Source organism: Microcebus murinus, chromosome 19 (genome assembly GCF_040939455.1).
Source record: "Microcebus murinus isolate Inina chromosome 19, M.murinus_Inina_mat1.0, whole genome shotgun sequence".
NCBI classification, from domain to species: domain Eukaryota; kingdom Metazoa; phylum Chordata; class Mammalia; order Primates; family Cheirogaleidae; genus Microcebus; species Microcebus murinus.
Window position 1 is genome coordinate 45,639,397 of NC_134122.1, and position 12,637 is coordinate 45,652,033.

General features: G+C 36.7%; 1 protein-coding gene across 5 annotated transcripts in view; it reads left to right on the plus strand.

Annotated features, from left to right (window-relative positions):
* RYR2 (ryanodine receptor 2) overlaps window positions 1-12,637 on the plus strand; it is a 644,030-nt gene that overhangs the window by 502,169 nt on the left and 129,224 nt on the right. For all 5 annotated transcript variants that reach the window (XM_075995501.1, XM_075995503.1, XM_075995502.1 and 2 more), the window contains 2 exons: window positions 939-1,060; window positions 8,272-8,321. In XM_075995501.1, coding sequence (XP_075851616.1) covers window positions 939-1,060; window positions 8,272-8,321 — 172 coding nt within the window. The remainder of the gene's footprint in view (window positions 1-938; window positions 1,061-8,271; window positions 8,322-12,637) is intronic.

Consider the following 12,637-nt stretch of genomic DNA (forward strand, 5'->3'; position numbering starts at 1 on the left):
TCAGTGGTAAAGAAAACAGTCCACTTAGCAGTTCAAGAGGCCAGGAAAGGGTTATAATGAGAAACAAAGCCAGCAATGTTTCTTGCTTTCGTGTACCTTATGGGCTCCTAGGGAGAGAGACTTTAGTCTAAAATCACACACACAAAATGTAAAATTATAAATCATGTTGTAAGAGCAGAGAATATGGGATTTTATTTAGTTGGGGTCAGCAAAGGCTTATCTGATGAAGTGCCACTGAGCTGGGGTCTGCAGGAGCAGTGAAGTGAATAGATTATGGAGTGTGGAAGAACATTTCAGACAGAGGGAATGGCATGTGCAAAGACATGTGGTGTGAGTGGACAGAGTAAGGAAAAGGAATCTGCCAGGAGCCAGCAAGACTAAATGTGCACAGAAGTGGGAGGTGGGCTCTGAGAAAGGCCAGGTGAAAAGAACACTGCGTAGGCAAGTAAGTTGCAACATGACTTTGAGTAAGTCACCCACTGCCTGTGTCTCCATTTAACACCTATAGAGCAGAAGTGACGGCATCTACAGTACAGAGTAGTTACTACAAATGAAATGACACTGTGTCAGTTGCAATCCTCACACATAGTAGAGACTCAATATGATATGGTAGTCACAGGTTACTTTTTGAGCCTGTTGAAAATATTGAGAATATTTTATTTTGAGAAAATGTTGAGAATAATTCCAAACTGTTGCAAATTTGCTCTGTTCCCCATAATCACATCCCACCATATTCGTCTCCCCTCAGCCCCCTAACGCACCACAGAGTGGAGACAGCAGAGTGCGATGTAAGAGAGGCGTACTCTGACATGTGCTAACTGCACGGGTATCAGGGCACGTGTTGCATGTGAACAGAGCTCTGCTCCAAAGCCTCAGCTCTCATGCATCCTCCAAAAGGTTCCACTGCGTAGATCTGTTTTCTTTTTTCTTTCTTTCAGGTCGTTCTTCCTTTAATTGATCAGTATTTCAAAAACCACCGTTTATACTTCTTATCTGCAGCAAGCAGACCTCTCTGCTCTGGAGGACACGCATCAAACAAAGAGAAAGAAATGGTGACTAGGTAAACAGCTATAAAAATAAAAATCTGTTGTTTTTGACTTAAGAGAATATGCGTTTGCAAAGAGAACCTGAGGGCCTTGAAGTGGGAACACGCGGAGAGTGTCCTCTCATCATCCCCCATCCCTGTCCTCTTGGAATCCAGCACCAGAGGAGGATGGTTTCTGCAAGCTGAGTTACTGTTCTAGACGTGGAGCTTCTTTATATCTTGCTGCTAAGTGTAATGCTGAGTAGAAAGGAATAAAATATCCAATACAGAATTGACAGGCAGGGACTGGAGATGTATCACCTATTAGTATTTGTGATAAATGGCCCTTTCAACATGAGTTTCTTTAACATTTTTGCAAATCTAATATTTTTGCCAGCCTTTATTTTTCAGGAAGGCAGAATCCTATTTACACAAATTTAATTTAATTTAAAAAATAATGACCGATCTTGGAAGAAAATGAAGTAAAAATATGTACTTTCTGAGTGTTTCTCCTCATGCCACTCAAGCCAGCATCTTAGCAATTTCTTCTCATTTATTTTTACACCCAAGTATTCTTTGTAAATCTGTGTGTGATTCTGTTGGGAATTTCAGGTCTTTTCCTTCAAAATTCTGCTAGAACTTAGTATACATGAGAATTAACCACTGAGCAAATCTGCTTCTGTACTGTTACATTGCTCAAAAGTCCGTACCAAGATTTTAGATTGTATCTGACCAAAATTTCTATAGACGTGAGTAAACTGTAGCAAGTAGAGCACTGAGGCTTTCCCTGGACTTGACTTTCGTGCTGTGCTCAATGGCAGTACAGCGATAGTATCAGCCTATTGGACAGAGCGAGATGAGACTGAACACAGACTGTCACCAGAGGGTGGAGAAAAAATAAGATTTCTGCATCAGGTAACATTGGAAATGCAACTAAAATGGAATTTTCAGCTCATCTCTTTAATTTATTGTCTGTTTTCCCAACTAGTAAGTGACCAGTCACATGATAAAGGATTTCAATGGCATAAAAAATGTCCTCAGACCTCAACAGATAGTAATTTTCCCACGAAGTTGATAAAATTGATTATAGCTAAAATAACAGAAGGAATCCATGCCAGGGACACACCTCGTTTCCATAAATTGGCACCAGATGGAGAGAAGCGATGCAGTGTTACTTTCCAAGATGTGAATTTTCTCCCCTTCCTGTGTTGGCATGGCTTTGCCTCCTGTCTTCCCTAGTCAGGAGAGTGGCTGGTCTCCCACCATTTCATCAACATTCTCATCCACTCTGGGCCAGTGTCCTCCTGTGGATTGTGAGTGTGACACAAGAGCTAGAAAACTCCGAGCACCAAGTTATCCTTAAACACCATGAAACTGAGAGAACTCTTGTAAGTCTCCTACTTCTCCCTGGGTCCTGTTAGCCTTTTGTAACAGAAACTTTGTTCCTAGAGGGTGTTGTAAATTTAGATGTCACTCGATTATATAAATCAAGAGATAATATCATCAGTTAAATTAGAGAAAATATGAATAAATTATGCAAATTCTGCTTTTCCCCCCCTTCTATCTTGTGTTTTATTACAGCCATTCAGTTTTAGCCTTACCCTCAGAATATTTACTGACCACAAAATATGCATATATCAAAACATTAAGTTGCATTTCTTAAATATATATAATTTTTATTTGTTAATTAGACCTCTGTATAGCTGGAAAAATTCATAGAACTAGACACTAAAAAAAAAAGCCTATTTGGCTTTATGGGGTCTGTATTCCTCAGGGAATAAATCAGAAGAACAGTACTATTCTGTCCTAGCCTCAGTTGATGTAGTTTTGTGGCTCTAGACTAACCCTAGACTACCCCTCCATGATGACACTGCACTAGATTTAATTACCAGTCATGGCCTGTAATCCTACCACTCTGGGAGGCGGAGGCGGGAGGATTGCTTAAGCTTAGGAGTTTGAGACTAGTCTGAGCAAGAGTGAGACCCTGTATCTACTATAAATAGAAAGAGATTAGCCAAACAACTAAAAATAGAAAAAAAATTGGCCGGGCATGGGGGTGCATGCCTGTAGTCCCAGCTACTTGGGAGGCTGAGGCAGAAGGAGGCCCTCTTGAGCCCAGGAGTTTGAGGTTGCTGTGAGCTAGGCTGATGCCACAGCACTCTAGCCAGAGCAAGAAAGTGAGACTCAGTCTCAAAAATAATAATAATAATTACCAGTCATGTGCTATGCAATAAGGTTTCAGTCAGTGATGGACCTCATATACAACAGTGGTCCCATAAGATTATAAGATTATAATACCATATTTTTACTACACCTTTTAGATATGTTTAGTTGTGCAAATATGTAACCATTGTGTTACAGTTGCCTACAGTGTGCAGTACAGTAATATGCTATACAGGTTTGTAGCCAAGTAGCAATAGGCTCTACCATTTGTACAGCTTAGGTTTGTAGCTGGCTGTACCATCTGGTTTGTGTAGGTACACTCTGATGTTCTCACAATGATGAAATTGCCTAATGACACATTTCTCAAACCATATCCCTGTCGTTAAGCAATGCGTGACTATATTTTACCTTTAGTTTTTCTTTGCCTAATGGAAAAAGGCAGGTAAATTTTACTTCTCCCATTAGTATTTCCAAAAAGAAGCATATGCTATTTAAAATTCCAACATATAGAAAATAGGATGTATAATAGAAGTAACTTATTATTATTTATTATTATTATTATTTTTATATTAGGACATTAGTGCCAGATATAGGTAGAATTTAACCTCAGAAAGAAAAATTCATAGATGAAAAAATGAATAGGGAAAGAAATTATGGTACATGTATATATAAAAAGCTGTGCAGTTATTAAAATTATGAGTATGAATAACTAATGACTTAGGAAAATGATCATGATAAAATATAAAATATATGTTTAGATAATATTAGCTCACCTTTTTTAAAAAACCTAAATTTGTAAGTATATAAAAATACTGGTAGGAAATAAACTTAATTTTAACAGGCTTTTTTCCTTTAGGTGGTATATAGTAAATTTTTTCTTATTATTTTCATGTATTTTCTGAATGCTTAAAATAAAAAGGTCTTACTTTTGTAATCATACAAATATATTTTAAATCAACCAATAGCACCATCACAATAGCAGAAAAAAAACAAGCTAATTTCTTTGATATGTTGAAATGGAATCACTGAAATTTATAAATGTCTGATTTCTTACCACTGGAGTTAAATATTACTTTAGTGAACACAGTGTGTAAAAAAATAAGATAAAATAGATAAAATTTGATAAAATAGGTAAAAAACTGGCCCTGCTACCATGAAAAAAATAAGCATATCTTCATCCACATGATAGATAGTACAATGATGGTTTTAACTTGTATTTAACTAATTTGAGTGGCAATAGTCATGTGGGTCTCAGTTAACTTATCTTGAAAAGCGATATTTCCATGAGATGTTTAGATGCTTCCTGGTAGTAGAAATTATGTATTGAGCATTTACTGTGTCTCAAGTTAGTACTGTCATGTCTGGAATGTACCTTGCAGTAACTAAGAACATTAATATGAATACAGCCCTAACAGAAGGAAGCCAGGCAGTGCTGTGGGGTTCAAAGTAAAGTAAGACCACATTAGATGGATATAGAGGGGCTAGAGATTTATGGAAGTTATGTCATTCCAAGTTGATCTTAAAGAATTTTAGGTCAGAGATTTACAAAGGGTGATATTTTTTCAATATAAATAAAGTACAGAAGCTAGTAATTTAGGGGAAATATGGATTATATTGTAATGGATATTAACTACCAGAATAAAGAATCTATCTTTATTCTTTAAAAAATTTTAAAAGTTATTTATTATTTTTTTACTTAATTCATTAGCATTAAGAAACCATTGGAGCTTTTTAACTAAGAGAATGATCAGACCTGCCCTTTGGGAGGGACATTATGGCAGCAGAAGTGGTATTGATAAAAGCAGGTGGGCCGGGAGGCCCTGGCAGGTGTTCTGAGCCCGCAGCAGCAACCCAGGCTACTGCAACAGATGTGCTTCCTCAAACAGGTGGTGCAGCCCACGGTTGGTTCTGGTCAGCTGATATTTCTGAATGCTGACTATGTATAGCACACTTTCCAAGGTCTGAGGACAAACACAGACATACAAAAACACAGTTCATTAGCTTTAATGAACTGAGGAAGTGTAGCTGAGTTGACACATACATACGGAGCTTGACTCTACAAGAAGGTGTGATGAGTGTCGGTGGAGACATTAGAGAGTGCTGGGAATATAGAAGAGATGTGAATGGAGGAGCTGGATGTGGGAAACACGGAAGAGAGAGAGTCCACGTGCCTTGGTGATGGCAAGTAGAAGGAGTCCAACATGGTGCTGAAGTTTCAACTCTAGGTTGTTAGAGCATTGTTGGTGGCACTAACAAAAGCAGCAGATTTCAGAAAAAGAACTATTTTCGAGAAGAAGTTAAATTTGGGCAGGTATTTACTGAAGTATAAATACTGGCAAGTCATTCAGCTGGACAAATCCAGCAGACAGTTGGAAATATGAGCATTTGGAGCTAATGGAGAGAATAGAGCAAGAAATAATGTATTTGGGGATGATCTGCACTCATGCAATGCTCAAAGCTCTGACAGTAGATGAAACTGAGAGTGGAGAGAGAAGCAAAAAGTTCTGAATACTGACATTTGGAGAATTACTACATTTAGAGGGTTTTCTGAAGTGGGTCTTGGAAGGACATGGACAATGATTAATTAGAGAGAAAGAGAAAAAAAATTTTGCTATAAAACAAAATCCAAGTGGGGCAAGAGTTTCAAAGATCTAAGTAGCCAACAATGCCAAATGCTGTAAAGAGCTGTCCAGGAAGTAGACTGAAAAAAAAAGATGTTATTAGATTTGCTGATCAGGGGCATTAGTGAACTTTAAGGGATTGTTTCAGTATAGGGAAATGAATAAATGCTGAAAAAAGGGAGATGCATTATAAATTCACAGCAACATTGGTAATGACAGGAAGCAGAGAAAGGAGAGAATGGCATCATGGAAAATATTTTTTAGAGAAGGTATAGGCTGAAGTTTATAATAATCAAACCTATGTCCTCTATGGGAACTATGGTCTGAAAGTAGATTGCACAGGAGAGGAAAGATGTGATTTGTCTTTTTGGAGGGTGTAGCCATCTGTAATATACGTGTATTTCTCTCTGGTGGATCACATAGTTAGGAAGCAGTGGAGATAGTAAAGAAGTCTTTTTCTCTGTCAAATTCTCAGGCATTAAATATAAACTTATGGAATGGGATACAGAGCTGTTCTATTTCCCACTGTAGCAAAACATCCTAGGTCTGGATTAAGTGGGTTCAAAATTATCCTAGCATTATAAATTTATCATTATCAAGACTACCTCAGAATGTTTCACCCTGGGTATTAGAGAGGAATAGGTAAAAGGTATCACTTAAAATAGACTGGAGTACAGGATCCAAATTGTATATCATTCTAAATGTAATCCCTATCTTTTGAAAAAGGCAGACCCTTGTTGAGGTAGCATGCACAGCTGTCAACCATAAAACTCAGTAGATGAGGGCACCTGGAATAAAGTGTTCATGTTTTATTGTCTTTTTTTTAAATATATATATATGTGTGTGTGTGTGTGTGTGTCTAATCAAACATCTAACAGCTATTTGAATAGATCATTGCTTTAAAATCTTTTCATCTGATAAGATACTTCCCCAAAACTCAGATTCACTCAGATATTTGTGGATGAGCATTTTCTTGGAAAAGCTACAAAATGCACTATATATAATTAATTTCCATCAATAAATTAATCCACATTGTTACAGAAGTGAGGTATGATGTCTAATACTTACTATATACGAGATCAGCCTCACAAATGTGACACTCTCTGTCCACTGTCCTCCTGTCCTGTCACAGGTCATTTGCCTTCATCTTATTCCATAGCTAGTCTGTATCTCTAGTCCTGGTGAGCTATACATTTCAGCCCTGCTGGTAATGGGAGAGCTTTGCCAGAGAGCATAGGCAGTGAGGATGTAGCATTCTCATTATTGGGAAAATCAAGCTGAGAGTGGGTGGTGCAATGCAACAGGATCTTTAAGGTTATATTTTGGCAAGTGGTGGGTATGCCGAACCTGTGCTCTCTGCAAGCTCAGAAGAGTGTGGGTAGATGTGAAAATTGCCTCAGTTGTAATCTGGGAGGTTAAGTACAATGGCAGAGATTTGCAAATGGATGAGAGAAGACCTCTTCCAGCTTGGGTTAGGAGTGGTATAGGAGTGCTGGGTGCCAGAAAAGCCTTCTTGGAGTAAACATATCCTGATCTGGGTCTTGAGGGAAGTGAGAAAGGGTAGTTCTGAACAAAGGGAGCTGCCAGGAATCTACCTGACTGAGGCTTGGTGAAAAGACAGGACAATAGCAAGGATCTCTCAGGTTCTGGGGCCCAATCTGAGAGTTAGCAGGTAACAGGGCTATCATGCTGAATGCTCAATCCAGGCAACCATTATTTGGAATCTCCTATTGCTAATTGCCATGAAGGACACAAAGACCCAGGAACTTGCTCTAGAGGAGTTAAGAAATATGCTCAATTTATCATTAGCATTAAGAGTCTTATAAGTTACCACATCTGCAATGTTGTCCTCTGAGTGATTATCAGTTGTTCAAATTCCCTTCCTAGTTCCTTGTGTTTAATTAAATTCACTGGGTGTTTGGTTTCTATTTAAGGGATGTGATCAAGGTTGGGGAAGAAGGAAATTTCAAATAATAAAACATACTAGAACTTAAAGTTACATTTTATGCCCAGGGCACCATACTTCTGTACTTAAATAATGTCCATGACTTTTGAAAAAACCTAGAATTTTGGTGGTACATTTGGGCAAATAAAATTAAATTTTTTCCTTGTGGTTTTTCAGTATTTATGTTCTTATGGGGTTCATATAGATTGCTTTTATATTAATTAGCTTTGCTTTCAATTTTTTTTTTTTGTTTCTTTACTTATAATATGTGCTTTTTTAACCATGTTTGTTAAAGATATGCACTCAAAGACTCTTTCTTTAATACCTTTATTCCACATTCTGCTCAGAGAATTGATTCTTTCTGCGTGACATCATGTTGCTTTTTTCCGGCTCATATATCAGCTGTTTTTTTTCTTTTTTTCTTCTCCTTTTTTTTTAAAATTTTTTTAATTTCTCCCTGTCTTTTCTACCTTCCCTTCCCCCTTCCCTTTTCTCTTTTGTTTTTCTTTTGTCTTCAGCCTATTCTGCAAACTTGGAGTTCTTGTCAGGCATAGGATTTCACTATTTGGTAAGGAGACCCTTGAAAAAATACCAGCATGGCCATCACTTGGTTTTCTTTGCCAATTTTTGCACTGTGTTGTGTGCTGCTATGTTGCATGAATGCATGTCTGCATGGCTGCATGCATGGTTGTCATAGGCCAAGATAAGATCCTCGAGGTTGTTTATGTATAGCACTATCTATGGTGAAATTGAGGACTGTGTCTTTTTTATACTAGTCCAAAGTATAACTGAAAATGAAACGATTGTATTATTAAAGAGCAAATGAATGAAAATTGCAAATTCTTCCATATTTCATTTCAATAGTAAAACAGAACCAGGCCCTTGGATTTGTGTTTGGTTATCTGTGATAGATTAAATAATGAGCTGTTATAAATCAGAATTTTAAACTGCACTTATTTTTTTTTAATGCTCTTGACTACAGATTTGCATGTCTACTGCATTCCAAACATTGGAGCTTCATAGTCAAGACACTGACGCCAAGGAGCTTCGGAGCTTCACTTGGCAGAAGTAGCTTTTCTAGCACCACTCACCCCAGAGTCAGTTTCTGTTTGTTTCTGAGAATTCACATAGCTGAAGTCCATGTTCCTGAGCACCTGCTTCCGGACAGCCATGCAGGGTGGGCACTCACTTTCCACACATTTTCCCTGCCGTGGGGCTTTAGGACTCTATAGCAGCTGGTGGAATTTGTGTTTTGCACTTTCCTGCATCTGATTTTGTAAACTGCCAAAGCAAAATTGAGCCCTTTGCTGTAGATAGGTTTTGAGACAGTGTTGGGTAATTTTAGTAATAAAATATTTAGTGCATAGTGCATTGGTATAGATGTTATAGTTCAATTCCATTTCCAGGAAAAACTAAAGATTGAAAAAAGTTAAGTCATTTCTACTAAGCCACAGTAAATAAATTGAGACATAAGTTTCTGGATATAATTAGTTAATTCTGTGTTTGGTTTCTAGTATTATACCAAAATTTGGCACTCTTAAATTTAGTGATTAAAATTTATATTTCATATAAATTACCTGAGTTTTTTTACATTAATGTTTCAGTTATTTAAAATCAATGGAGCAATTATCTTCAGAATAATTTCCAGTTGTCTGAATTTCATTTAACTTCTCTTCAGTGGAGAAAAATTTTTACGAAAATTGTTCAGACAGAATTTCTGTGTACTCTCTAATCTTCTCAGAATAATAGTGGATACAAATATTCTCCATTTATCTTCAGAGTGTAATATCTCTGAAGATATATAGCACTGATAGGGGACTTATTTCTCAGGTGCAGTTTTTACATTCTTATTAATGAGCATAGTATTTCTAACTTCCTGCTTAAGGTATATTCTTGTTTTACTGTATTACTATAATTTCCTCTTAAAATTTTTTTGAAGTATTTCGTGTATACAGTAAAGAACACAAATCTTAAACAACAACTTGATGAAGTTTTCATACACAGATATCCAGTTAATCATCGCTCAGGCCAAGATAAATATTTCCCACATCCTAGAAGCTTCCCTTGTGCCATTTTCCAAATTGTAATCATCTCCAAAGAAACTACATGTAGACTTTGAGTCCATGTATTAATTTTGCCTGTTCTTAAACTTCCATTTTTCCTTTTGAATATATCATTTAAGTTTGATAATTGAAGATAAATGCATAATATAGCTTGTTGTACCTATTGGAGAAGAAGAACTAGACTTAAACATTCATTCCATCTCTGTGTGATCCTATTATTCCACTTAGGCATTCTGTTTTAAATCTCTTAGCCTTTATATACTATTAGTTTTATTTTTAGTGAGAATTGAAGACCTATTATGTGTTTTTACTTCTCAAAAGCAGATTTTTGCACATTCTTCATATTATAAAAAGTGTCTACTGTTATTGCTTCAGTTTGCTTTGGCATTTGCCTGTAATATATAAACTTCAAGATCCTTTGTTAATCAAGCATATTCTAAAATAGACTTGCCAAATTATTAGAAGCTTTAAATTTTAAGCATTTGAAGTTTACACATTAGGTTTATAGCCTGGCTTTAGACACTAATATACTAGAGAGAATAGTGGGCTTTGAATCTGAGATATAAGTCCTATTTTTATATCTTAACCAGCTGAATAATTTGGACAATGGACTTAAGGTCTCTGAACCTGTATTTTTTTTCATTTTTAAAGTATGGTAAAATAACTACTAATCATAGAGATCCATTGTGTATCAAATCTAATGTGAAATAATGAATGTTGCAGTTCTTTGTAAACTGTAACCTTATACCCTTCACATATATTCCACATCTTATTAGATTTATTAGATTGCATTTATTAATTTGTTTAAATCTTATTTAGATAAATTATATTACATACACACTAAACTCGGAGACTTAGCTTTTTAAAATACATGCACAGTGAAGCCTTTATATTATTTACTTTTTGAATTCTTAATTATGCCATTGTGAATTTTCCCAAAGAGAGAGACCTAGTAGCATATATGCAGTGGTTGTTTATATAGTCATATTCATCTCTTATTTTTTCCTTTCACTCTACCTTTATATTTTTAATAACATCATTTTCCTGCATTTAGGCAGGAAATAAACTGATTATCAAAATGTATTTCCTGTATTGTCATTGGTTTTAAATTTTTTTCGTGACCTAATCTGAGAATAAGTTAAGACAATTGATAGTTGAAGTTAACAAAGAAATGCTTGAATTTTGTTAAGATGAGCAAAGGTAAATATGTAGAAAGATACACATTAGCCTTAAATATATCAGAAATTGGAGATGGGAGGGGAACATTAAAATAAAGAGACAAAATACTTGTCCTGGTCGTGGTCATTGTGGTGAGCAGGGTTTAATGGGTAATGGAATCTTTATTCCATGTTGGCTGCCAAACTGTAGTTATATCTCCAAACCTCACCTGTAGTTGAAAGATTTTTCTGACATATGAAGTGAGGATTCCCAAAACTTGAACTTCTATATTTTTATGTGTCTTCTGTCTACTTGTCTTAATTTTTTCTACATTGAAGAACACTGTCCAAGAATTGAGATCAATGGTGTTTTTATGCCACCTCTGTTCTTATTGAGACATTTAAACTATTCCATTTTATATATTTTTTTAAAAGTGAGGTTTTTAGGAGGGGTTGGGGAGCTGTATTCCCTATAGGATTCTGGTGCATCAATTGGAATGCTTTGTGGGGGGACGAGAAAGAAAGAAAATAGTATCTTGTTTAAATATAGGCTTCCCTGCTGGAACTCCGAAATGCTTGCTAGTGATTGTAAGTTGGTGCACGTGTGTTTTAGAAATCCCATTAGGACATAAATAGGACCTCGGCAGGGTGACAAGGGATAAAGGATTGCATTTGCCATTTTCAAGGCCCAGTGTTGACTAAAGAAATACTGTTTGTATTCCTACCATTTTCCTCTTACTTTTGCTACCTGGAAATTCTGATTACTAATTTCAAGGCAGGTAGAGGATACATAAGCCCTCCTGCTACCATCTATTTGAACCTTTCCATCATTTTTAGAGGAAACAGAATCTTACAACTAAGACCCCGACAGTGATAGTGATGGTGGTACAAGTGTGTGCGTGTCAGGGCTCCTTAAGGGCTTTATTTTTATGTGTGAAAAAACATCTAATCCCATAATGACATTCACTTTATGCATTCATTCAGTAAACATTGTGTGTTGGCTATGTGTGAGACCTTCTCTCAGGAAGTGAGGATAGAAAAAATGAAGATTTCTTTCTCTCTCCACTACTGCACCGAGACCTATCTGCAGGCATCTTTCACCTGCACTCTAGCCCTGGCACACACTAACCATTCTCTCTCAATCCCCTCTTGCCTCTCCATACTGTGCTCCACAACCATCGTATTGTGTCTTCACAAACAATCATCTCTCTCGTCACACTCCTGCCTATTCAGTGGCTTTCCATTTCTGTAGAATAGAGATCCTGTTTCTTAACCTAGCCATGGTAGTGCTTCACTCAGTATTCCCTGTGCACCACTGCATCTCATTTTCCAGCATGTTCTCTCTTGCTCACCATGCTTCTTCAGCTTCACTGGCCTCTCTGCTTCTTGAATGTGTTGTGTTTCTTTCTGCTCAGGGTCTTTGCACATGCTGTGATTACTGCCTGAGGTTGGATTCCCATATACAGTGCTCATCCTCTCAATCCTTCACACCCATAATAAACTATCCAGCCTTCAGATTTCAATCCAAATATTACCTCTTCAGAAAAAGCTTCCCTGGACCCTCAGTTATATCCCCTCCTTCTACCGTTATAACATTCTCTTGTTCTGTGTACCTTTCTTTCATATCACTGATGGCATGTGTACTGGATTAATACCTTTCCTCA